Source organism: Canis aureus, chromosome 15 (genome assembly GCF_053574225.1).
Source record: "Canis aureus isolate CA01 chromosome 15, VMU_Caureus_v.1.0, whole genome shotgun sequence".
Classification (NCBI taxonomy): domain Eukaryota; kingdom Metazoa; phylum Chordata; class Mammalia; order Carnivora; family Canidae; genus Canis; species Canis aureus.
The window spans coordinates 66,034,518-66,060,118 of NC_135625.1; the positions used below are offsets into that span (position 1 = coordinate 66,034,518).

The 25,601-nt window shown below is 41.3% G+C and overlaps 1 protein-coding gene across 6 annotated transcripts in view; it reads left to right on the top strand.

Annotated features, from left to right (window-relative positions):
• Nucleotides 1-25,601, top strand: part of CNTNAP2 (contactin associated protein 2) — a 1,978,697-nt gene that overhangs the window by 1,764,167 nt on the left and 188,929 nt on the right. For all 6 annotated transcript variants that reach the window (XM_077850275.1, XM_077850276.1, XM_077850277.1 and 3 more), the window contains one exon: nt 6,095-6,331. In XM_077850275.1, coding sequence (XP_077706401.1) covers nt 6,095-6,331 — 237 coding nt within the window. The remainder of the gene's footprint in view (nt 1-6,094; nt 6,332-25,601) is intronic.

Sequence of the window (25,601 nt, forward strand, 5' to 3'; positions counted from 1 at the left end):
ATGTATTGGTCAGTGGCTTTGCATTTCTAAGCACCCTGCAGCAACTCCCCATCTTACTCCTGCTTCCTCCCACCTGCCCTTCCCCATCTGCTTCCCACCCCCCCACCCCCCCCCCCCCCGCAGGCCGGACCCACTTGCCTCTATCCTGAAACCCTCTTCCCAGAGATATGCTCTTGGATACTCTTTCTATCTCAGTGGGACCTATCCTATGACGGGCCCCACACTGCTCCCACTCCTGATCCCACTTAACTCCGCCTGATTTCTTGTTATCATGGTGGACATTACCTACAACCCATGATGGACTTCGCTTGCTTATTTTGTTTATTATTATTTTTTCCCTTCCTCTCTGCAAGAATATAAGCTCTATAAGGTTGAAGGCCCTCTGAAGACCTTCTAAACATCTAGACAAGGTCTGGCTCATAAGAAACAGGAAGTAAATAATCACTGAAAGGACACATTAGATTTCACATGCGTAAGCTTTGGTGTGAATCCTCTCTGTGGTGAACGAGTGGCCAGTCTCTCTGGGCAAAAGTGCTACCGAATTCCACTTAGCTCCTTGGAAAACAACTAAGCTCTGAGTTTGAGGACACCGTATGTTTTAGGGTCCCTCTTGATCATTATTTTCATCTGTTTTGCTTAATTTAATACCGGATTCTTTTGCCCCAATCTTCTGTGCATTTGGTGATTGTATTATTCATGATAGGTAGATACAGCCTTTCCATAATTAATCTTTAATTGCAATACTTGAATAGCATTTCACAGAAAAATGATTTACAAATTAAACCCACATCTCACCTTGGATAATTACCACAGATCTGACTAATGTGCATGAAGCCCTTGCATGGCAGGGGGCTCTCTCCAATGACAATGTGTTGATTTTTTAATTAACAAAGGTTAAGTAGCATTTTTGCTTGCAGACCTACAATTTAAACTTATGACATTTGTCACCAAGAAAGATTTCTATAGAGCACATAAGTTGAACTCAAGTAATCATCGCTGGTTCTAGTGCATTAACATCTTTTGCTTAGCATATAATGACCATTTTCAGAACAAAAGATCTTTCTTCATATCGACGAAATCAGTAAAAGTACTTTCCAGCTCACTGACCCATTTAATAAATCAGAGGCCATCTAAGTAAGAAAAGGGCACAATTTCTTTAGTTTTCTTTTACAGAGAGAGACATGAAATTCCATTTACCTGCTTTATCAATTAAGAAAAAAAGTGCAAAACTTTATTTAATGAATGCAACAAATAAAAATTAGACCACAGTCATATTCTATGGTCAATTAACAAAAGGAGGGCGGGAGTTGAGGGGAAGGTCAGGTAACAGTGCAAGAAGTAAATTTGGAGAAATTGAGAGTAATTTACTGAAATAGAGAGATGGAGACACATACGTACAGGGAGAGAGGTTGTACGTCATGAACCAGACTAATTTAGAGCTGGAAGAAACTGAAGACAAAATCTAGTTCAAATCCTCTTTATATAGGTGGGAAAACATGATGCTGAGGGAGATGAAGTGACTTGAGGGAAGCCACACAAGTAACCTGGAACAGCCAGCAGTGCTGAGAGAGAGAGAGAGATGAAAGAGAGAGATACAGACCTGGAGGTAGGAAGAAAGACTGAGAGGTGTAGAGCTTCAGAAAGACCGAGAGCAGAAAGAATCAAAGACAGGCAGAAAAATCTACCCCCTTCTAACCCCTTGTGGAATGAGGCCTATATACATAAATAATGAAGTACATACATATATCTGTTTGCCTTAATGATGCGATAAAAATATGATCTAACCTCGATTGATTTGCTCTGTCAATTGGACCTTTTTAAATCTTCTATTTTTTTTTGTCTTATTAACATTTACTTAGTCTTTTAAAAATCTCTCCTTCAAACTCTCAACTATTAGTGAGACCCATTAAGTATAAGTTATTTTTAAAATGAAATAAATTTCAGGGGCGACTGGGTGGCTGAGTTGGTAAAGCAGCTGCCTTCAACTCAAGTCATGATCTCGGGTTCCTGGGATCCAGCCGAGCTGGGGGGCAGGGTGGTCCCTGCTCAGCAGGGGACCTGCTTCTCCCTCTCCCTCTGCCCCTCCTCTCCACTGGTGCACGTGCTCTCTCTCTCTCACAAATAAAATTTTTTTTAAATTTATTTTTTATTGGTGTTCAACTTGCCAACATATAGAATAACACCCAGTGCTCATCCCATCAAGTGCCCTGCTCAGTGACCGTCAACAAGTCACCCCTACCCCCCGCCCACCTCCCCTTCCACCACCCCTTGTTCGTTTCCCAGAGTTAGGAGTCTCTCACGTTCTGTCTCCCTTTCTGATATTTCCCACTCATTTTTTCTCCTTTCCCCTTTATTCCATTTCACTATTTTTTATATTCCCCAAATGAATGAGACATATAAGGTTTGTCCTTTTCCGATTGACTTATTTCACTCAGCATAATACCCTCCAGTTCCATCCACGTCGAAGCAAATGATGGGTATTTGTCGTTTCTAATGGCTGAGGAATATTCCACTGTACACATAGACCACATCTTCTTTATCCATTCATCTGTCGATGGACACCGAGGCTCCTTCCACAGTTTGGCTATTGTGGACATTGCTGCTAGAAACATCAGGGTGCAGGTGTCCCGGCATTTCACTGCATCTGTATCTTTGGGGTAAATCCCCAGCAGTGCAATTACTGGGTCGTAGGGCAGATCCATTGTTAACTCTTTGAGGAACCTCCACACAGTTTTCCAGAGTGGCTGCCCCAGTTCACGTTCCCACCAACAGTGTAAGAGGGTTCCCCTTTCTCCACATCCTCTCCAACATTTGTGGTTTCCTGCCTTGTTAATTTTCCCCATTCTCACTGGTGTGAGGTGGGATCTCATTGTGGTTTGGATTTGTATCTTTAAAAAAAAATACATTCCAGATAAAGATTATAATGTTAAGAAAAGTGAAACCATAAAAGTGCTAGAAGAAAATACAGTTGAATGATGTTATTATTTTGGATTAGGTTTATTATATTACTTTTAGATTGGACTTTACAAGCTTAATATCAAAGTCACAAATCATGCAAGTAAGAAACATGGATGTGTCTACATAAACATTCATAGAGAAAAAGAAACACCACGTGTAAGTTGAAGACACAGACTGGAAGATATAGTTGCCAAATTTTTATAATGAAGACTTAAAGCCCAAAATATTGTTATCTGTCAGTAAGAACTATATCCCCCCCTATTCCCCACAAAAAGCAAAGGGCATGAAGAAACAAAAACTAAGAATGGATAAAACATAAAAATTATTCAGCTCACAGTGTTTGAAGCAATGCAAATTAAAACAAAAAAACTCTTTTTTTTCTCTCTAGCCTATAAATTCAAAAGAATTCTGGCTATTTGAATTGGTGTGAGGAAGGTGGGAATCTCATACCCTACCACGGAAATACAAGTTGACAAAATCTTAAAAGAAAATGTATTTCAAATGCTTTTAAAATGTATATGCCTTTGTACCCGGCAATTGCACTTCTAAGAATGAATTCTAAGGAAATACCGAAGTGGCAAAGTTTTTTTTTTTTTTTACAAGGATATTTATTATATTAGAATCCTGGGTAAAATGAAAGCCGGAGTAAGTTAAAAGCCCAATGGTAGTGGAATGGGAAATTAGTGATAGATCATTCACAGAACAGGATGCTTTGCAGATGTTAACCAAGATGCTCTAGCTGTGCATTTATTGCTGGGAAAATGTTTTATGATGTAGTGAGTGCAGAAAGCAAATTTCAAAACAATGTGTATATCGTGATCCCATTTCTCCTTTTGTTTTAAGTGCAAAAAGCAAATTTCAAAACAATGTGTATGTCGTGATCCCATTTCTCCTTTTGTTTTATTTTTTTACATATATGTGTGTTCATAGATAAAAGTAGAAAAGGCTGTTTGCTGAAAGTAAAGCTAGCTATATCTGCATAGCATTAAAGATTCCCTTTTTCATTTTGCTTATCAGTGTGTTTATGGTTTCCATGATGAAAAACGATTGCATTTGTAATAGGGAAAAGGAGCAAGTGGGAGATATCTAAAAAACAATGATTTTAAAATTTCAGAGTATTTTAATAGAATATAATTGTCTTAATTGACTAGTGACAAAAATGTAAAGGGCTGAGGGTTTATTGAACAAAGGGCCTTTGGAAAGCCCTTATTGAAGAGCAAAAGCCATACTCGCTAACACGATAGACACCAAATTGAAATTTTAACACACACAGAGTGGACTAATGGGTTGAAATCCTTCCAAATCATAGCACAGGCCCAAATTCTCATCAGCAAAGAAGTGTATGAAGCTGAGCTGAGGATCAGATTGCAGAATGGGAAATCCTTCATCGTGGTTGTTTTTATTTTTTTTTTTCGTGGTTGTTTTTAATAGCTGCTTCTGCCATCTACTATCCCATAGCTTTGACCCAAAAGGGCATTGGACTCCCTTCAATTAATCTTCTATGCAATTATTTTGTTTGATAATAAATAACAATCCCCGGAGAATCATCATTCAAAACCTGTGTACTGCTCAACGAGAGAATGCAAGGCTTGGGTTTATAAAGATAGCCATTTCACGGCTGAGGATTTACACACATAAGCAAATGAATCCATCTCTGCAACTAAAGCCTTTGATCCACTAGCCCTGTCTTATGAGTCTGCTTGATTCTGTGCTTTTTCTCAACGTACCCAAACAAGTGATGAGAATCAATCCCCAGCTACCAGTCTCACCCAAACACTGACAATCCTATTGACCCCTCCGTCTTTAAAGACGTCCAAACCTGTGTCTTGGAAACACGTACATTGATGAGGCCCCTGACCCTGAAGTCCTTCTGTATTAAATGGCCAACACAGGGTAGAGTTTGACACCCTACACTCGAAAATAAGAGCTAACGCAACTTTGCCACTTTGGAGCTATGACTCCTTGAGTAAACCTCTGAGCTTCCCTGAGCCTCAGCCTCCTCATCTGTACAATGGGGGTAATTATGAGGATGCCTGCCTCACCAGGCCGTTGTGAGAATCGGGTGATAACATTTAAGGAAGGCACTCAGTGGAGTACCTACTACATAGCATGCCAAATGCATTTAAAAAAATAATAACTTGTATTAACAGCATTTTTTCCTAGATCCCCAGTAGATATTTCTTTCAGAAATTCAAACTACACATTTTAATTTAATTTCCAGAAAAGTTTGTTAATCTAACATGCAGACATGTATATAAACTTGAGTTCCTCCTTCTCTACCAGCTGGCTTAAAAAAAAATCGTAGCCAAGGTTATTACAGACAGAATTAAATTCACTTGTGATATAATGCTCCAATGACTCTTTCTTGTGAGATTTATTAGGAATATTTTAATAATCTTCATGCTCATGAACCTCTGCCTAACTCTGTAACTTCGAAAATCACAGTGAACTTGCTCTTTGTCCTGTATGTCTTGCCATGGCATTTAGACAAAAAGCAATGACATCTAACCTGACCTGGTAATCAATGTGGTGTGGCTGACTCTTGTGTAAAATTATCAATTCCAACTTCTGACCACCCTGGACGAGAAGCCTGGGAACCTTTCCTGTGAACTTCAAAGCGAAGTATTTCCTAAGACAAGAACCAGGACATGCAGTCACATTTCAAATGGATTTATGCCTTCCAACTAATTGACTTGTTAACTATGCTAATATATTCATATTTCTCTGCCTTTTTTATATTTCTTTCCATAGATAATGCTATGGAAGTGAATGCCATGGGATTAAAGAACAAACAAACAAACAAAAAAAACCATAGAGATTTCTATAAACTTCTTTAGGAAGCCAGATTAGACTTCCAAAACAGCATATATAATTTTTGTGGATCTCCAAACATTTTATTTCTGTAGCAAATGTATGGCTTCTCCCAAGACAGCCTCCCTTAGTTAGACATTATGGCCAAAGGGGAGAAAGCTTGGAGCTTCTCTATCAGGCAGGGCCAGCTCCAAAGCGACAGGGCTGATTGCCCTTAGTGGCCCCCTGCCAGACCTGCCGCCAGCGGTTTGGGGGGTGATGGACAAGCACAGGGGCTGCAGCAGAGGTCCCTCCGTCTGAGTCCCGTGCCTTCTGTCGTTTGCAGGTGGTGCTGGGGGCCAGCAGGGCTTCCTGGGCTGCATCCGCTCCCTGCGGATGAACGGGGTGACACTGGACCTGGAGGAAAGAGCCAAGGTCACATCCGGCTTCAAGTCTGGGTGCTCGGGCCACTGCACCAGCTACGGCGCCAACTGTGAGAACGGTGGCAGGTGTCTAGAGAAGTACCACGGCTACTCCTGTGACTGCTCCCACACGGCCTACGACGGCACGTTTTGCAACAAGGGTAAGAAAGAGCCCATTTCTATGGTGTTCTTGTACCTCCTTTGAAGCCTCAGTCGTCCACATCGGGATTTTTGTTGTTGTTGTGCACGCTGCACTCTATTCTGAGAGTAGGGTATTCGGGATTCTTCTCCCATCTTACGGAGGAAGTCTCCTAAATCATCCCCTGATCTCTGTCATTCACTTAAGATGAGAGATGCTCCGCATGTGTGTGTGTGGAGTCTCACTCAAATGCCAGATGACTGTGTGCTGCTAGAACCTTCCAAAGCACATAGCTGCATCACACCCTCATGGTCCATGGCAGAGCTCAGGGAGGTCAAGGGCAGGTCAGAGGGCTTGCAGGTTGACCGATGGGTTCCTGCAGTGGATGATGAGTCAGGGCAGCCCGCAGTCTGGATGCCCCCCCATCCCCCGCCAGCCCCTGGCTGCTGAGAGATGTGGTTCCAGCCAGACTCACAAGGAAACCTGTCCAGCCAGTTGTTGTCACTATCATTATTATTATTATTATTATTATTATTATTATTATCCTTACGCAGGATGCCTCTATGAGTGGTTCTCAGCCTCAGCCAAACTGCAGGAATCGTGAGATAACACATCAGTCGGCTTAGAGCACCTGTTATTAGTGCATTATTTCAGGCTCGAATGGGTCCTTTAATCCCTAATAAATTCTGCGAAGCCAATCAGCAGGCTACGGGAGCCCAATGCATATGCATGTTGTCATTCAAAACACACCTCGTGATCCCGCATGACTGGAAGAAATGCACTCAACTGGTGTGTGGCTTCATTTCCCACATGTAAACAAGAGGGATGGAGCGTGGCCGAGCGGTACCTTCTCTAAGCTACCACCCAAATGCACATAAATCACTCTTCTCCTTCCAAATGAATGTATAGTATTTGGGTAAAGTTTCCTGTAAATGGTTGGTGTATCTCTTAATAACAAGCTTTACATAAGTAGCCTATTCATACCCTCGTGAATACATGGAGGGTGGTTTATGCTGGCATTATTCACACAAGATGCCACACAGAAGGAGGAATTGTTCCGTAACATTCTCTGTACATCCAGGCTACTGTCTGGTGGTGCTGCAGTATGAGCATACAAATGAGATCAGGCAGATTTTGAAGAATGAGCACGAGACAACAACAGAGATGGAAAGGAATACCATTGCTGAATAATACCGTACCACATTAACTGTGCTATTACAGGACATTTTTCTGCTCGGAACAACGTGGTTCCATGATTTTCCTGTGGCACACAATGGGATGGGTTTGCAGTACACATTAATTTTGCACTTGTAGAAATGACAGCCCTGCAATTACCACTCATTGTACTTGATGCTAATTTAATGCAGTCATCCCATCGCCAAAGTGATGTCTGAACGCGATCGAGTAAGTCCTAATGCCTGAGAGATTCCACTACGTAAGTACTAATCTAAAGAAAATCATGATCCTCTGATTTTTGGAGAGTTAAGTTAACCATACTGGCACGTACAAAACTTTTGCATGTTAGTAGGCAATATTCCACAAATAGAAAGGCAGGGGTACACACACTTCAGCCTAGCCGATGTGAGAGATAGAGTTAAATGAAGCTTGTGTGTTTCCCTTGACATTATTTCAAAAGCCACCTAAATATTCTCTTAATATCTGTTTCCAGTAACACGTTTACATTTGACTCAACCCATGGCTTTACCAAAACTAAAATTAAAAACTGCAGTACATATTTGGAAAGTATTCAATGGGCATCCTTTGGAGTCAACACAAGTCGCCTCTTGACTTGGGGAGAATGATGGTAGTTCTGGTTGAAAGGAATCCTGAAGCTATCTAGGAAAGCTTCGTCTGCAAGCTCTTTCGTGGGCCAGGGGTCTGCCCTGGGAGGCCTCCAGCCAGGTGCCCCCTCTGTTTTGGGTTTCCTCTCCCAGGGAGACTTGAACTGCATAGGAGCTCCTGTGACAATAGCCTCCTAGTGGGGCTGCAGCCCAAAAATCCAACTTCTGAAAAGAGTGGCCACAGTCATCTGCCAAAGAAGTTCATGAAAATCCTTCATGGGTTGTCCTTTGATAGTCCAGGCCTGTGCTTGTGGATGTGGAAAGTGTTCACGGCATTTAACTAAGTGAGTAAAGCAGGTCCTGCTATACCATGAGCACCCTGACTACATGTTCACACAAAATCAGACACACGTGCGCACACATGCATACACATATGAGGTCAGCAAACCGTGAGAAAAATGCAACTAAGTATTGACTGCCATTATTTTTAGGGGAAGTTTAAAACCCCAGTATTTACTTTCATTTCTCTTTTGCATATTTTCTTCTCTTTATACAATTATGCATTACCTCTAACTTCCTCATTTGTTCCTCTTTCGGGGAAGAACAGTCCTAAGAGGCAGAGTTCTTAACCCTGGCATTCAAGGATCAACTGTTTCTGCTTAGAAAACACATAGTTATGAACCAGAGATCGTATGCCACCTGACTGTACTATCTGGAATGGAGTGGCATCTCGGGTGAAAATTGCATAAAATTAAATTAGCCTCGAAAAATGCATCTCTCTGCATTTAACAGAGCCTAATTTTTCATCCTTCCTGTGGGCACTAGAGCAGGGATGGCCTTGTTGGGGCCAAGTTGTATGAAAATAAAAACCTTGAGATGTTTGCGTCGCACTCAGCCACATGCAAGATGCACACTAAGACAGGCAAGGACCAGGGGTAGCCCAAGGTGGCAGATCAACCCAGGGTCTCCCCTGATATTAGGTGGTCAGAGGGTTGATGGCAAATGGCTCACACTGTTTAAATTCTCTGTTTCTCTCTTTCCCTCTCCCCTTTGTCTCTCTGTCCCCACCACCTCCATCTCCGTCTCCCCCATGTCCCAGGAGCACACTCTGTCACAACATCCATCTCTGTCTCTATCCATACACACTCCTTATCTACTTTCCCTATTTCTCTCTCTCGAATGAATATATGGTTGCATTTGTAAATCAAATTACCATGTGCTGCCACTTCATTAAGCTCAGGAGGACAGGGTTGGACTCAAACAGTTTCCACCTGATGAGTCTCTTTTGCTTCATAGAGGATGCACTTTTACTCACCATCCCCTGTCAGCAAATCTACATGTGCGAGAAACATCTTTCTGCCTTCCTCTAGCCTCTCATCGAGGAAGCTGCCGTGGACTTTCTTTAAATGAATCTATAGAAGTTTGATCGCCAGCTCAGGCATTAGCTCTCCCAGTGCTCCCTGCACATTGATAGGCATGCTGGTTGGGGGAGTTCATGTTTTTCAAGGAACACAAGGGGCAGCTGGGAAACCTATGGCCAGACCATAGATCCAGTCATGTCCTCTGTCCAGAGAAGCCCACCGTGGCCCATCTTCTCACAGAGTCCACCACCCAGTAGTGATTAATTCAACTGATACAGCTCCATCACACAGCAGAATTCCCTGGCAGCCCATTGGCTGAGGCTGTAGAAGCCTCTAGAAACACAGCACCACCCTGGTCTACATGGAAGGCTCAGCCATGGGTCTGGTGTGTCATTCCCAGGATTAGTGGAGACCTACACTGGGGACCTACACTGGGGACCCATTCCTTCTTAGCTGGACAAACCCCAAAACACTGGAAAATGTTACAACTATCCACCTCATTTTTATTTCTAGGCAGAAATAAGCAACATAATCAGAAGCAAACTCTCTCTGTAACTTCTCTGTGTTTTTAAGCAAGAGGCAAAATTAAGACCTATAGTGGCTACAACAGTTTGTGTGTTTGATTTTTGTAATTAAATGCCAACATGGTTAAATAAGTATCCACCTCCCCCAAATTCATGTCCACCCAGAACCTTAGAATGTGATCCTGTTTGGAAACATGGTCTTTGCAGTTGTAATTAAGGCGAGGTCATACTGGATTAGAATGGACCCTAAATCCAATGACAGTGTCCTTCCAAGACAAGGCCAGGACACAGATAGACACACAGTCACACACCAGGAGAAGGCTGCATGAAGCTAGAGACAGAGACTGAAGTGGTGCCACCATAAGCCAAGGAATGCTTGGGCCACCAGAACTTGGAAGAGGCCAAGAGGGACCCTCCTCTAGGGCTTTCAGAAGAAGTGTAGCCCTGATAACACTTTAGTTTTCAACATCCACCCCAAAACTGTAAGAGAATACATTTTTGTTGCCTTAAGCCACTCAATTTGTGGTACGTTGCAAAGGTGGCCACCGGAAATGAATGCAAGTGCTAGTAAAAATCTTCAGTGCTTCTTAATTCCTGCATGGTAACAGTGAAGACTGCTGACATGCTGGTTGAGGACTTATCATGTGCCGGACAATGTGCTAAGCTCTGTAATTGTGTTAACGTCACCTACTGTCCTACTGTCATGACAACCCTATGGGCTGCGTAACTATTATTATCATTCCCATTTTACAGGAAACAGACATAAAATGTGTGTGGCAACTTGGCCAGTGCTCACATACCAGTCAGTAGGAGGCCTGGGATTTGTATGCAGGCAGACTGACGGAAAACTCATGGTCTTCACCACTGGGTAGTACTGCTCCTTGCCAAGGCTTGGTCCTTCATGTAGACTGATACAAAACTGAAAACAGAACCCCTTGCCTTAAAGCTCTTTAGTTACTCCAATTCAGTAAAATAGCAGAATTTTATTGGATGCAGAAATAATCAGAAAAATTTTTCAGGATACAAAATCTGAACAAAGACTTTCCCACTCCTTACGCGGAGGGGTGGGAACATCTAGGTGTGTTCTGTATTTATGTATTGATTCATTTCTTTAGCAAACATTCAGCGAATACCTAATGTGCCTGAAAGTCTTGAATGTGTAGTTGGAATCTGACTGTGTTGAAATTTTCAAAACATTCCAGTGGCTTATTGCTACAAAATCAGGGAAATCAACAGTATATGAAAGGAATGGATGTGAATTAGCTGTCACCCAGGCTGCTGCAAACACTTCTTCATTATGATCCTTCACTGCACTGAGTTTAGCAGGAACTTATCATCACAAAGCACAAAAATATCCCCTAATTCACTCATCTGCACTTTTTTTCCTATAAAAGTGTTCATGTTCATCTGCCAAACCAAAATTACAGTTGAAAAAATACGTATCTTTAAATAGTCGGAGGCCGCTTTCTGAATTTAGGGCGTTCTGTTTGCTTCTCGAACATCCACTGTGTTTGTTGCTCAGGTAAAGACCAAAAGAGAGGGAGCAAGGTCCCAGAACTGTGCAGAGCACCTGAGTGGTGGACACATGGCACATGGCACCACCATCATTAAAGTCGCTCGAGGACACAGGGCCTCGCCATGGGCCAGGGAAGTCTCCTACTCTCCGACGAGTCTCTTGACACTGATGAACAGTTTATGATCTGTATTATTAATGTGGTAGAAGAATCTGGTCATGGCCAACTCAATCTCTGCACAGAAAATGGTTGATAGACTTGGGTTCAAGTGTGTAGGTTTGAATCCAGCTTCCTCACTTGCAGATTCTGTAACCTTGAGCAAATTGTTTAACTCCACTTGGCCTCATCTTCAGAATTATGTAATACTCACTTTTTTATAAATATTTACTTATTTGAGAGACAGAGATCATGCGCAAGTCAAGATAGGGGCAGGGGAAAGAGAGAGAATCTCAAGCAGACTCCCCACTGAGCATGGAGCCTGATACAGGGCTCAATTTCATGACTCTGAGATGATGACCTGAGCCGAAATCAGTCAAGATGCTTATCCGACTGAGCCACCCAGGCACTCCCAAAATACCCGCTTCTTAATTCCATCATGAGAATCACATGGAATGGTAGGAGTGAAATTCCACAAAGAGAGTCTGGCACACCAGTCCAATGGCAGGTGTCACTGTTCATCATCAGCACTGCTTCCTTTTTTGTTGATGCTTTTGTTTTTTACTTTGAGTCGTGTCATTCTTTAATCCTTCCCTGAAAGCTTCAAATGTCAGAAGCCTAACTGGCATCATTTCAGTTACCTCCGAGTCCTGGGTTGTGGCTTTGCTACATCAGGAACAATGGTAGTGTCATAAAATGTCAGTTCTACTTGATTATGGTCACAGAAATAGTATTCTGAAGGTGAAAATGTAGTGCCCAACGCCGAAATCCTAATGGACTAGAATATGCAGAGATTCTGGAAGGTGAAATTGGAGGCAACCATCTCTGCATCCCAGGGCTCATGTCTGGTTGTGCAGTTCCTGATGCAAATTACCCACCCCTCCCAAGACCCAATGTGGGTCACCTTACTGATGGCTGCATCTCTTCACAATACAAAGCCCTTCTGGTACCAGGAGAGCACAAAAGGAGTTCAAGATTCCATTTTGCTGGAAGGAGACCTCAGACACAAGTCCAAGGCAGATCTCTAGAAGAGAGAAGATTTCCATTGTGCCTCCTCCAGGACGGTTTCTTCGAGGGTGGGAGGAGGTGGCTTTGCCCAAAGTGCTCTGAAGGTAGCACAAATCCTGCATCTCCCTGACTCCAGGTGTGGCACAGGGAGCTGAGTAAATCCATGGCTTGTCTTTTTAGAGCAGATTGGAAGATATGGGGTAGGAGGTGGGGGGAGGGACTCATTAATAAAAAATACTATAAACAAGTGGAAGAGAAAAAGAAGAGAAATATTGGAATTATGAACCCTGTAGTCTCATCCGTGTGTGGAACCAGGGTAAGCTGTTGGGAACAAGGACCATGTTTTCTCAGGCCTACCCACCCAGTCTTACTCCCAGCCTGAGGAGAGTTTCAAACCAGCAGAGAGAGATGACTTTTATAGGCTTCTTTCTCATTTCCAGTTTGAATAGGAGGCTTTGTAGGTTTGGATGAAGGCCCAAAGGAACAAGAATAGAATTCTTTTTCCTTTTCCTCTTAATGTGTTATTCAAGAAAGGAAACTATCCCTTCTCTGTATTTATGTTTCTTAAAACGTCAAATCTTAAGAGGCAACTTAAAAATACCATGGAAACATATGAAGATTATCTACTTAAATGTTTTAAGAAAAAAAGAAGAAGAATGGGATCCCTGGGTGGCGCAGCGGTTTAGCGCCTGCCTTTGGCCCAGGGCGTGATCCTGGAGACCCGGGATCGAATCCCACATCGGGCTCCCGGTGCATGGAGCCTGCTTCTCCCTCTGCCTGTGTCTCTGCCTCTCTCTCTCTGTGTGTGTGACTATCATAAATAAATAAATATTAAAAAAAAAAAAAGAAAAAAAGAAGAAGAAAAAGGTAAAAAAAAAATGCTTATGGACAAAACCTTATAAATACTTAGGGATCAAAGAAAATACTTTAGACTTGATTCCAAAAGGCCAGAGCTAGAGAGATAGCTGATACATCATTACAGAATTTCATGGTGGTAAAAGAACATTTCCCCTGACCTGAGTTTCTTTGTGGGGTCCCAGGTATAAAGAAAAACCTGGTCAATTAACTCCTCCTGAGGAAAGGACTTAAAAATTCAGTGGGGGCAGCCGGGTGGCTCAGTGGTTTAGCGCCACATTCAGCCCACGGCTATCCTGAAGACCTGGGATCGAGTCCCATATCGGGCTCCCTGCATGGAGCCTGCTTCTCCCTCTGCTTGTGTCTCTGCCTCTCTCTCTGCATCTCTCTGTGTCTCTCATGGATAAATAAATAAAATCTTTTAAAAAATAACAAAAATTAAAATTCAATGGGTAAAGCAAGCCCCTTCTAAAACACTAAACATTATAGAGAACACAGTTTTTAGGTTTTTTTTTAATTCCAGTGTAGTTGACATACAGTATTATATTAGTTTCAGGTGTACAATATAGTGACTCAACACTTCTATATGTGCCTCAGTGCTCATCATGGCAAGTATTCTCTTAATCCCCTCCACTCGCCCCCTCCCCCGCCCCCGTCCCGGCAACCACCTGTTGTTCTCTAGAGTTAAGAGTCTATTTTTTGGTTTATGTTTTTTCTTTTGTTTGTTTGTTTTGTTTCTTAAATTTCACATATGAGTGAAGACATATGGTATTTGTCTTTCTCTGACAGACTTACTTCACTTAGCATAATACTCTCTAGCTCCACACATGTTTTTGCAAATGGCAAGATTTCATTCTTTTTTATGGATGAATAATAGTCCAGTGTGTGTGTGTGGGGGGGTGTACACAGAGATATCTGTATATAGGGATGCATATATCCTTTTGAATCAGTATTTTCGTATTCTTTGGGTAAATATCCAGTAGTGCAATTACTGGGTCATTAAGGTAGTTCCATTTTCAGTTTGTTGTTTCTTGAGTTGTTGATGTTAGCCATTCTGACAGGTGCAAGGTTATATCTCACTGTGGTTTTGATTTGCATTTCCCTGATGATCTCACACCATGCACAAAAATAAATTTGAAATGGATTAAGGACCTAAAGGTCCTGAAACCATAAAAATCCTCTAAGAGAGCGCAGGCAGTCATTTCTCTAACATCATCCATACATTTTTGTAGATCTGTCTCCTGAGGCAAGGGAAATAAAAGCAAAAATAAACTATTGAGACTACATCAAAATAAAAAGCTTCTGGACGGCAGATCGACAATCAACAAAAGTAAACAACCTACAGAATGGGAGCAGATATTTGCAAATGACATGTCCAATACAGGGTTAGTGCCTAAAATACATTTAAAAACTTCTACAACTCACCATCAAAAAAACAAATAACCCAATTTAAAAATGGGTAGAAGACATGAACAGACATTTCTCGATAGAAGACACACAGAGTTTGTGATACCCAACAGACTCATGAGAACACAGTTTTTGGACTTGGCTTTAGGTATTGAATGAATAACATTTTTTCAGATTTGTGCCATTTTCTAATGCCCTGGGACCTTTTTGGATATAACTGATTTTTCCGTGTGTGTTGTCAAATGCTTTTATTCTCCATTCTTCAGCAATAATCAGAACTCTAAATAATGTGAAGTTTACAAAACTATCACTTCCTACGTATTAGCTTCAGGATTTCAGCTGAAACGCTGTACATTTCTTTCATGAACCTCAGAGGAACCAATCTAATAGTTTGTTTACGGGGTTTTGCTTCTAAATCACTCATGTTTTTGGCTCTCCTACAAGCAGGTCCACTCACCAACACCCACATTTTCCTTAAGCACTTCACATCTGCAGGACATAAAAATCTGTTCCTGACAGGCAGTTTCTCCACTCCACAACCTTTTTGTGTGTTCATTATTTCCAACGGGCAGCTCTGGCCTTAACAATTGAACTCATTCTAGGCATCCTTTGGCTGGTGGAAATTTACTCTCTTAAATGATCAAGCCCATAGTGGGGGGTGTTGAACTAACCTGTTAAATGCTTTTAATTGACTCATCTTCTCCATCAGCCTGGATTTGACCTCATTCACATATCTATACCTCTATCAATTGTACTTGATTATAGTCATGGTTGATTTAGGTAAATGGATATTTTACTGTTTTTCCTCCCATTGAGACCAAAAACTCAAGAAATGGACACTACTAGGGCCATCTGAGCTCTCTGAGGCATCCCTTGCTTGACATCTTAAATGTATTATCTGAACTTGGCCTGACAGTATTTTCTAGCTGACTCTTTCAAGTGATGACCTCACTAAATACAAGGTGGCTTCTAAACTTCCATAAGGCAAAGATTCTCAATAGATTGAGTTATTGTACTAAAATGTTACTTATCTATGTGCTGTATGACTGAGGTAGTGTGAAGTAGCTTGATCATTAATAATTTCTTCACGTGCACTGAGCATAAGTTTAGTGCAATATAGAAACACTTACTGCAAGCCTGCTATGTGGGAAGCAGGGGGCTGATGGAGATGAATGAGACCAGGCTTGGAATGAAGTAGAAGTGAAAGACCCAACTAAAATACACAGGGAAAGTGGAACAGAAAGTGCTCAGTAAAACCTACAAATGGAACCAACCCATTCTGAAGGTTTTAATGGTAAAGCCACTTTGCAAGTCCCATCGGCATGGCTGATAGAGTGGTAGGCCACACCTAATTCTGGGAGCAGGAGCTTGATTAGGGAAGAAGACGCTTTAAAAGATATTTGTCATGAATGACTCCCCAGTCTAAGGATTTAAGAAGCCCCATGAACCTCAACCATGACAAAAAAATAAAAGCCACTTAAAGATATATTATTAAAACCTAAAGAATTCTAAAACATTTAAAAGAGAATTTGAAAAACATTCCATTTAAAATTTTTGGTCTCTGAAATAATATGGCTGATATTTATAAGAAATGTTAACTTCCTATTAATGTTACAAAACGTGATTGGACAAAATATTTTAGGATTCAGGTCATTTTAACTCTTTCCATTTAGGCCCCACCAGCCAATGACATTTTGTGAGGTTTTGCTTTCTTTAGTTTTTAATTCAGTTATCAATTTAATAATTTATCTTTAAGTGGCTTTTATTTTTGTCATGCTTGAGGTTCATTTAATTAGTATCAATAGGGAACGGTAAAAATGAGCTAAACAGCTTAACAAAGAAGATATACAGATGGCAAATAAAGTATATGAAAAGATACTCCACATCATATACATTGGGGAAATCCATATTGAAACGAGATACCTCTGGACATTTAGTAGAATGGCCAAAAATCCAGAACACTGACAACACCAAATGCTGGTGAGGATGTGAAGCAACAGGAATTCTCATTCATCGCTGGTAGGAATGCAAAGTGGTGCAGTCGCTTTGGAAGACAGTTTGGTGGTTTCTTAGAAAACTAAACATATTTTTACCATAAGATCCACCAATCATGCTCCCAGGTATTTACCCAAAGGAACTGAAAACTTGATGCTCACACAAAAACCTGCCCATGGATGTTTATAGCACCTTTATTCATAATTGCCAAAACCTGGAAGCAACCAAGATATCCTTCAGTAGGTAAATGAACAAATAAACTGGTACATCCAGATAGTGGAATATGATTCAGCATTAAAAAGAAATGAGTTACCAAGTTATGAAAAGACACAGAAGAAACTTAAAGGCATATTCCAAAGTGGAAAAAAATACAATCTGAAAAGGCTGCTTACGGTATGACTCCAGTTACGTGACATTTTAGAAAAGACAAAACTATGGAAACAGTAAAAAGATCAGTGGTTGCCAGGGGTTGTGTGTGTTGGGGGGGGGGGGGGAATGGGTAATGAATAAACAAAGCACAGAGGGTTTTTAGGGCAGTGAAAATACCCTGCATGATGCTGTGATAATGGACACATGTCATTATACATTTGCCCAAACCCATAGAATGTACAACACCAAGCGTGAACCCCAATGTCAACTGTAGATTTTGGGTGATGATGATGTCTTGGTGTGAGTTCATTGATTGTAATTAATGTACCACTCTGGTGGGGGATGTTAACAGTGGGGAAGGCTATATATAAGTAGGTAGGCAGGTGGTATTTGGGAATTTTGATACCTTTTTCTCAACATTGCTGTGAACCTAAAACTTTTCTTCATAAAAAAAGGCTTTAAAAAGAGAATAGGATGTTTTTTTCCATTTTTCAATATCATGTTCTCATGCTCTCAGATTTTTCCCTCACCCCCACTTCCCGAGAGTGATATATGTGTCTAATGAATGGTAAACCCCTTTTCTGTATTTCTACTTTAAATAGACCCCTTTAAAGAGATCACTGTAGGGTTCCCTGGGTGACTCAGCGGTTTAGCGTCTGCCTTCAGCCCAGGGCGTGATCCTGGAGACCCGGGATCGAGTCCCACATCGGGTTCCCTGCATGGAGCCTGCTTCTCCCTCTGCCTGTGTCTCTGCCTCTCTCTCTCTCTCTCTCTCTCTCTCTGCCTCATGAATAAATAAATAAAATCTTTTAAAAATAAATAAATGAAGAGACCACTGTCAAAGACGGATCAGGAGGTTGATGTGTAAATAACACTCTATCCCTGTTCTTTTGTTTAAGGGGGTTTTCTAAGATCTCTGTTAACTTCAACTCTCTCACATTTTATTTTAAATATTCTAATGTTCAGATTTGACTAATGCAAGCTTGCCTCCTTTTGACTTGTACAAAGGACTCACCATTTTCTGCATCCACGGCAAATTTTACTTCCTGTGTTACTCCCCAAGTAAGAAGGTCAAGTGTAGCTTACAGTAGGATCCCCATGCAGGGCTCTTTGTGAATCACTCTCTGCGACCCTCATGGCACCAAAATATTCTTTCAAATCTCTGTTCCATTAACCCTATTCGCACCACCAACACTTTTCTAAGCTAATGTTGTTTTTTTTTTTTTTAAGGAATCTGTACTTTTTTTTTTTTTTTTACTCTTTCCTGGTTAAAGAGGGGGAAACTAATATTACTTAGGACAGTGGAGCAAGATTACTTTGAAATCCAGTTTCAACATTATTGGAAACAAATTGGACTCTCCTACCACTCTCTTGGCATTTAATTCTTGTAAATTGCATTAATTATATAAAATATATTATTCACAGGACTGTGAGGATCAAATGAAGTGCTTTATGTAAAAGTACTTTGGAAATCATGGATATTATAAAAATGTAAATTATTAGTAAGGTTATTCATCACTACGTGAGAGACCCCGGTGTTGAGGGTCTCTTTGGCAAAAGGCCTGGAAGGTGTAATGGGTTGCCATTCAAAGGCCACCAGGAACCCCTGTATTGGGACATTGGTGGTGTCACGGGATTGAGGGCAGAGAGCCACACCTTCCACCTGTTTACATTACTGCCTGCCCATGGCTCTGCATGACAGTGACACACATTATCTGGGAAGTGCAGAGATGACAAGGCTCAACAGACTTGAGGCCTCAGAGTTGGGCTCTTCCTTGGCCTGTGTTCGCTGTCCAGCACCGGAGTCCTAGTTAAATTCCTGTCTGTTCCACAGGATTGTCATGAATCATTTGACCTAGAACATCATCAAAGCAATGAGCACACTTGAGATTGAATAAGAATGGATCCTGAAGCCTCCTCTTGGGGTTATATTGAGGTCTTTGGAGAAGAGTATTGGTTCCTTGAATCCTTACAGGATTTTAAAAAATTAAAAGTGACCGCTGTATTCTAGAAACCCCTTCTAAAGTTTTCCAGTGATTAACAACTCTCTCTGCCCTTCTGCCCCTTTATTAAGAATGACAACTCCAGTTCAGATGATGAGTCCAGGTACTTCTCATGTTTAATCAAATGTAACCTAAATATTTGCACAAATTCATTACCAGCCACTTCCTTGCTTTCAGGGTCAGAGATTAGAGAGATTATAAGTAAAATGCTTTCTAAAACTTTCTCATCGAAGTAATCTAGTTTAAATCCCTTTTAAATGGGTCTATGTTAGCCTGTTGACTTTTATAATTCCCTATAATGAAATCTTGTTAATTCAGTTAAAAATAAGTTAAGCCATGTGATTCAACCTAAAACAGTAGGACCCAGTTATAACTCAAACACATCGATAGTCCCCCTTCTCCCACTAAATAAGCAAAAATGTTATAATTCTGTGACTTTGTACAGTGTCCTACTGAATCATAAGCCACATGTGGTTATTGTAGCTCTCTATAGCATCTTTAAAAATATCGAGGACTATTTCAAAAAGTTTTATTTCTATCGCCATCATGAATTTGTCATTATTCAGACTTTAAGCTTTTGCCCTAACATTCAAATGTCACTGGGTTACTCACTTCAACACTTTCTTCAATTACTCACAAATTGTTAAGAGTTGGTGAAGCTCTTTTTGGCATAAAATCAAAGTATCTCGTGGTTGGAGGGGATATTACGTTCTATTCAACTGACATTTATTGGACACCTCGTTTTATGCCAGGCACTAAATTTAGTATGTTCCCATATTTCATCTTCTTTAATCATCACAGCAATTTTAAGATGTAGGTGTTAGTACTCCTATTTTTAAAAATGAAAAAGCTAAGGCTTCCAGAGATTGTTTATTATCTACAGTCACATGGCCAGTAAATGACAGACTGGGATTGGAAGTAGAGCACCCTGACTCCATATACACCAACGTAGTATCTTCCTTATAACACCCGTGGGACGGGAGCCAAGCTGTGCTTGACAGGACTCAGGACCACTTGATCAGCTCACTCAGCATATGGGATCTCTGACAACAGGAGATTTCCCTCATCCTGTACCATTGTCTCGACTAAGCATGGGAAGCATCTCTATGAAGACACAGTGGATGTCAGACTCGGGGTTCAAATCCCTATGACTTTATGAATTCTGGAACATTCGTGCACCTTCAGAATTCCCAACTCCAAGGAGAAAGCAAAAGCACCTAACCTGAAGCTTGATCAGAAGAGGTACTTAGTAGTGATAAATTATATACCCTACTCTTTCCTTTCCTAAAGCCTTAATGATATGCTCAGGGGACAAGGGTGACACATGATACTGGCCCATTTTCTAGTTACTGTTCTTCCAACACCCCAGAGAGCCTTAAAATAATCACAACTCTAAATAATACGAAGTCTACAAAACAATACTCTTTAGCTCTTCTCACATATTAGCTCCACGATTCAGCTGAAATTCCATACACTTCTCTTCTTCCATGAACCTCACAAGAACCAGTCTAACAAATTGGCTTTTAAATGTCTTTTGCTTTTAAATGCCTCACGTTTTTGGCTCCCCTGCAAGCGTGTCTGTTCACCAACATCCCCACTGCCCTTGACTATTTCATCGTGTCTACAGGACATACTTCCCTTAGTAGATGTCCTGTGTAAGCTGCAAGCTAGTGGGTTCCATGGAGAGTAGTGACTATATCCTGCCCTGTCTGTCTCTTTTTGTCATACCAACCTGATAGCCGAGCAAAAGGCCGAAGGCCCAAAAGTTCTGAATAATTTTTCCTCCTTTCTTTGCCTCATTTCCCAGGGCCTTTTCTGTGTCGTTGATCGAGGAAACACACACACACACACATATACACACTCATACATGCATCCATATACCCCAACATACACACAAATACACACTTGTGTACACGGACACACAGCACAGAGAAACAGGCCAGAGTTGGACTGGACCTGTGTATTTCTGACTATAAACTTAGGTTACAAGATAATATTTGTATCTTTAGGGCACCACCCACATACCATATCCATGATTTTGTGTTAATAGTGGTGAATACCTTTCTCTCCAAATACGTAAAGTGAGGAATGAGACAGGGACATGGAGAGCCTGACCAAAGAAATTCTTCTGACACGAGAGGCCACCCCAGATTGCTTTGTAACAAAGAAGGTGATTTGCAGGGTAAATACAGGGCGTGCCCTGTGAGTTTTCTTATTGATGAAATTCATGCTCGGAATTACTGCTGGGTGGCCACTCAAGGATCACAGTATCTCGGTCCTACTCTGGAGAGGGCACTGTAGGTGACTGAAATTCTAAACTCGAAACAAAACATGGGAATCACCAGAATAAATCTCAGCATCCATTTGTATAAGGAGATGGGAAGGTAGGCACATTTTGCCAGCTACAGCTGTCCCTCACGTCGTTGCTGTTGTTACAGAGAGGCGTCCAGGCGACAGCAATGAGCTTTCGGCCGCCCCGGCGTAGCCCAAGAGCCTTCGTCCCCACTGCTCAGGAATGCTCTGATCACAGCATGAGCTTCCCTTTCTCTGGCCAAAGAGTAATGTAAAAATTATAACACACATAAAATATTTAGCCTCTGGACCAGAGTAAGAGAATCCCTAAGCCAGGACACAACTAGCAAGCTTTCCAGAGTACATGTCTTAGGCCGTTCAGGCTGCTGTAACCAAATAGCACAGACAGGTGGCTTATAGACCACACAAATTTGTTTCTCAAAGTTCTGGAGGCTGGAAGTCCCAGACGAGGGAGACAGCATTGTCGTGTGAGGAGGTCTTGCAGGGTTTTTTTTTAAAAAAGACATCATTAATCCTGTTCGTGCAGGCTCCACCCTCATAACCTAATCACCTCCCAAAGGCCCCACCTTCTAACACGATCACTTTGGGTATCAGGATTCCAACATAGGAATTTGGGGGTGGGTACAAACATTCAGACCCTAGTAGTAGGCATTCTCTTCTATAAAAAAACAAATGGTACAAGTAAATACCTGCCACTGCCCAGTCTGTCTTCTTCGGATCGCTGACCCTTTCCCTACCCCAGCGTGCACACACGCACGTACACACACACACACACATGCTACAAAAGTAGCTCACAATCATTGCAATGGGAGGAGTCATTTTTAATTAAACTTTTAAAGCACCTGTGAGTTCAGGAGGAAAACACTGGAAACAAGTGGGAATAATTTAAGGAAGGAACAAGACCAGCCACTTTCCACCAAAAAAGGATTTTCTTTGAACTCCCTGACTTATCCGCCTTCTTTCTTGTAGCCTGATAGTCAACTTAGGAGAGCGTTGTCTGAGTGGGCAGGAGTGGGTCCTGAAGGATGTGAGCCCCTGAATGTGGGCTGGGTCGTTGAGGTCGAGTCCTCGTGGAATCAGGTGTAATTTAGGTGCGAAGAAGGCGTTGGACGCACTCTAGGGAGGCGGTTATGGTGAATTCTGGGACGACAGAGTTGAGGAGCTTTAGAGTCTGGATCGAGTCCGCATGGAGCCTGCTTCTCCCTCTGCCTGGGTCTCTGCCTCTCTCTCTCTCTCTCTCTCTCTGTCTCTATGAATAAATAAATAAAATCTTAAAAAAAAAAAAAAAAAAAAAGAAGAGTCTGGAAGGGACCTGCCAGGACGGCGAGGCAATCAAAGGTGCCCTTCCCCACTTCTTTCATGATCTTGCCCGAGGCCAGCCTTGCTCCGGCATAGAGAGAGAGGAAACATATCCTTGCTCCTTCTGGCAATTTCCCTTGCTACTAAAATTCCGAATTCAGGCTAGCGCTATAATTTAGTTACATTACCAAATTAGTAATTTTTAGTTATTGATCCATGTTAGAATATTATACTATAGGAAAATGTATTCCAAGTTCCTAAAAATCAATTTATATTATTATAATGTGCTATGTATCATTATGATGAACATAGTATTAGCATATACAGCAAAAATATTTTTCCTTGAAACCACTTGGTCTTCACACCCATCATTTAAAAAGACTACTTAATATTCTATTCAGTAAGCTTACCAAAATTTATTTAACCTAAGTATCTCACAATAGGGAAATGGCAATTTCTATTTCTGCTCTTGAAACTGTTTCCAATTTTTTATTGTAAATAATACTGCAGTAAGTGTTTTTGTAAATGGCATTCCAGTATTTTACATTATTTACTTAGGATGAATTGCCACATGTGGAGAGGTAGAGTTAGAGGGTATGAAATGTTTATGGCTTTTCATCTGTGGAGCCAATCTGATTTCCCAAACGCAGTGCCAGCGAACATGTGAGAAAGCCTGGTGCTCTGAACACAATCAGCACTGTGTCCTTTTTTCCATTTTCTCATTGTTGTGAAGATAATAAGCCAAAAAATAGTTCTTTGTCATTTTAATTTGCACTTCTTTAATTACTGGAGAACAAAGAATTCAGTAGAATGGTCTGGCAAGATGGATGTGCCTCTGAGAAAAGCCCAACAGAGGCTGCGAGGATACTGCACCAGCCCCACGTCTAAAACGGTGAAATCACCTTCCAGGTTCAAAAGTTTTGTCTGCTGATGGCCCAGAGTGGAGGGATGGGGATTCCAAATGCCACAAGCAGAGTTCTTAAGAGACTATATAAAAATGAACCTTTAGAGCTCAACTGGATATGGTCTATCAAAATGTAACCTCTGTGTATTCTATTTAATTCAGCAAATTACACTCAAGAAAACTATCCTAAAAAAGAAAAAAAAAGAAAACCATCCTAGAGAAATACTCGTATTATCGAAATATATATTCACAAGAACAGCATCATGACATTTTTTGTGTGATAATTGCAAAGTAGGGGAAAAAAACTAAATATCCATCAATAAAGGGATTACTGTTGAATTGGAGTTCATAACTATTAGGAAGAGTGAGTTGGATTTCAGAATCACATGAGAAAATATCCGTTATATTATTAAGCATAAATTAAAAAGCAGAATATGTAGAGTTTGATTGTTTTATATTAAAAATCCAGGCATGTTTGTGTGTGTAACAGTGTATACCACACACACATACATACACACACAAACGGGGTTGTTTTCAACATGAACAGTATCAGACAGTGTACACAGCAAAATATACATATAATCCTTCCAGTCTTTTTCCAAGATTTTACAAACTCTTAGCACTGGTTACCTCCAGAGGTCATGTGATGTGACTGGGCACATTTTGTGATGTGAGTAGGACGATTTTGACATTTTACTCTATCAAAGTTTACTTTTTAAAAGAAGATTTTATTTACTTATTTGAGAGAGAGCACAAGTGGAGGGGCAGAGAGGGGGGAGAAGCAGGCTCTCCACTGAGCAGGGGGCCCCACATGCAGCTCGATCCCAGGACCTTGGGACCATGAACTGAGCCAAAGGCAGATGCTTAACCAGCTGAGCCACCCAGGTGCCCCTTACTTTTTTTTGCAATCATAAGCATGTGTGATGTTTGAAATCAAAAGTAGAATGAACAATTATGCCCCAAATCTCAGACGGTCCTCATTTCCTAATTTCTAATAAAGTAAGGGTTTGGTCACGTCACCTTTGCCCTATTATAGCAAACTGCAGTGAGATGAAACATTTTTCAATTTCTTTATTATTTGAACTCAATCTTTTATAAACTTTTAATTTATTCCCTTGAGCACATTACTTAGTGAGCTGTGTACTTATTAGGATATTGAAGTTTCCAAGTTCATATAAACATGACAGATCGCTCACACCTATTTGCTTTTGCTTCAACCTAAAATCTCTGGGGAAAGACTTTTTTTTAAAGAACAAAGAGGACAGGAGAGGACAGCAGCTTTTAGAAAGACTAGAAGCAAATGGAGATACTTTGTAAACAAAAGAAAGCTAGAAAGCTGGTTGAGGGAGAAGATCCAGAGCTAGCAGGTTTGTGCTTCTGACCCCCTGAAAGGCTCAGAAATGGGAGGTCCCAGGTATCTCAGAAAGGTGGAGTTTAAAACAAGAGACTGGCTTCAAGTTTATACAAAGAAGGCAATCTTCCCACAGCTGCAGCTGGGCAACTGCCCCAAAGCCAAGCAGGACAGAAGACTGAAGGTCTGCTCTCTGGCGGGTCTGGATGCCAGGACAGTCCACATGGCCAATGATGGGAAGGCCATCATGATCTCATGGGAACTGAGCAAAAGTTTCCATACAGGCTTCTGGAATCCCGGTTGCAATTCCTTGACAAGAAGGCTGAAGGAGTCCACTCCGGGGAAGATGGTCATCCCCGGAGAGAAGGCCAGTGGATACAAATGGACCAGTCCTGTCACCAGACCCCACTGTGAAGACCACGCATTATCAAGCTTCACCTCACAGGCGTCAC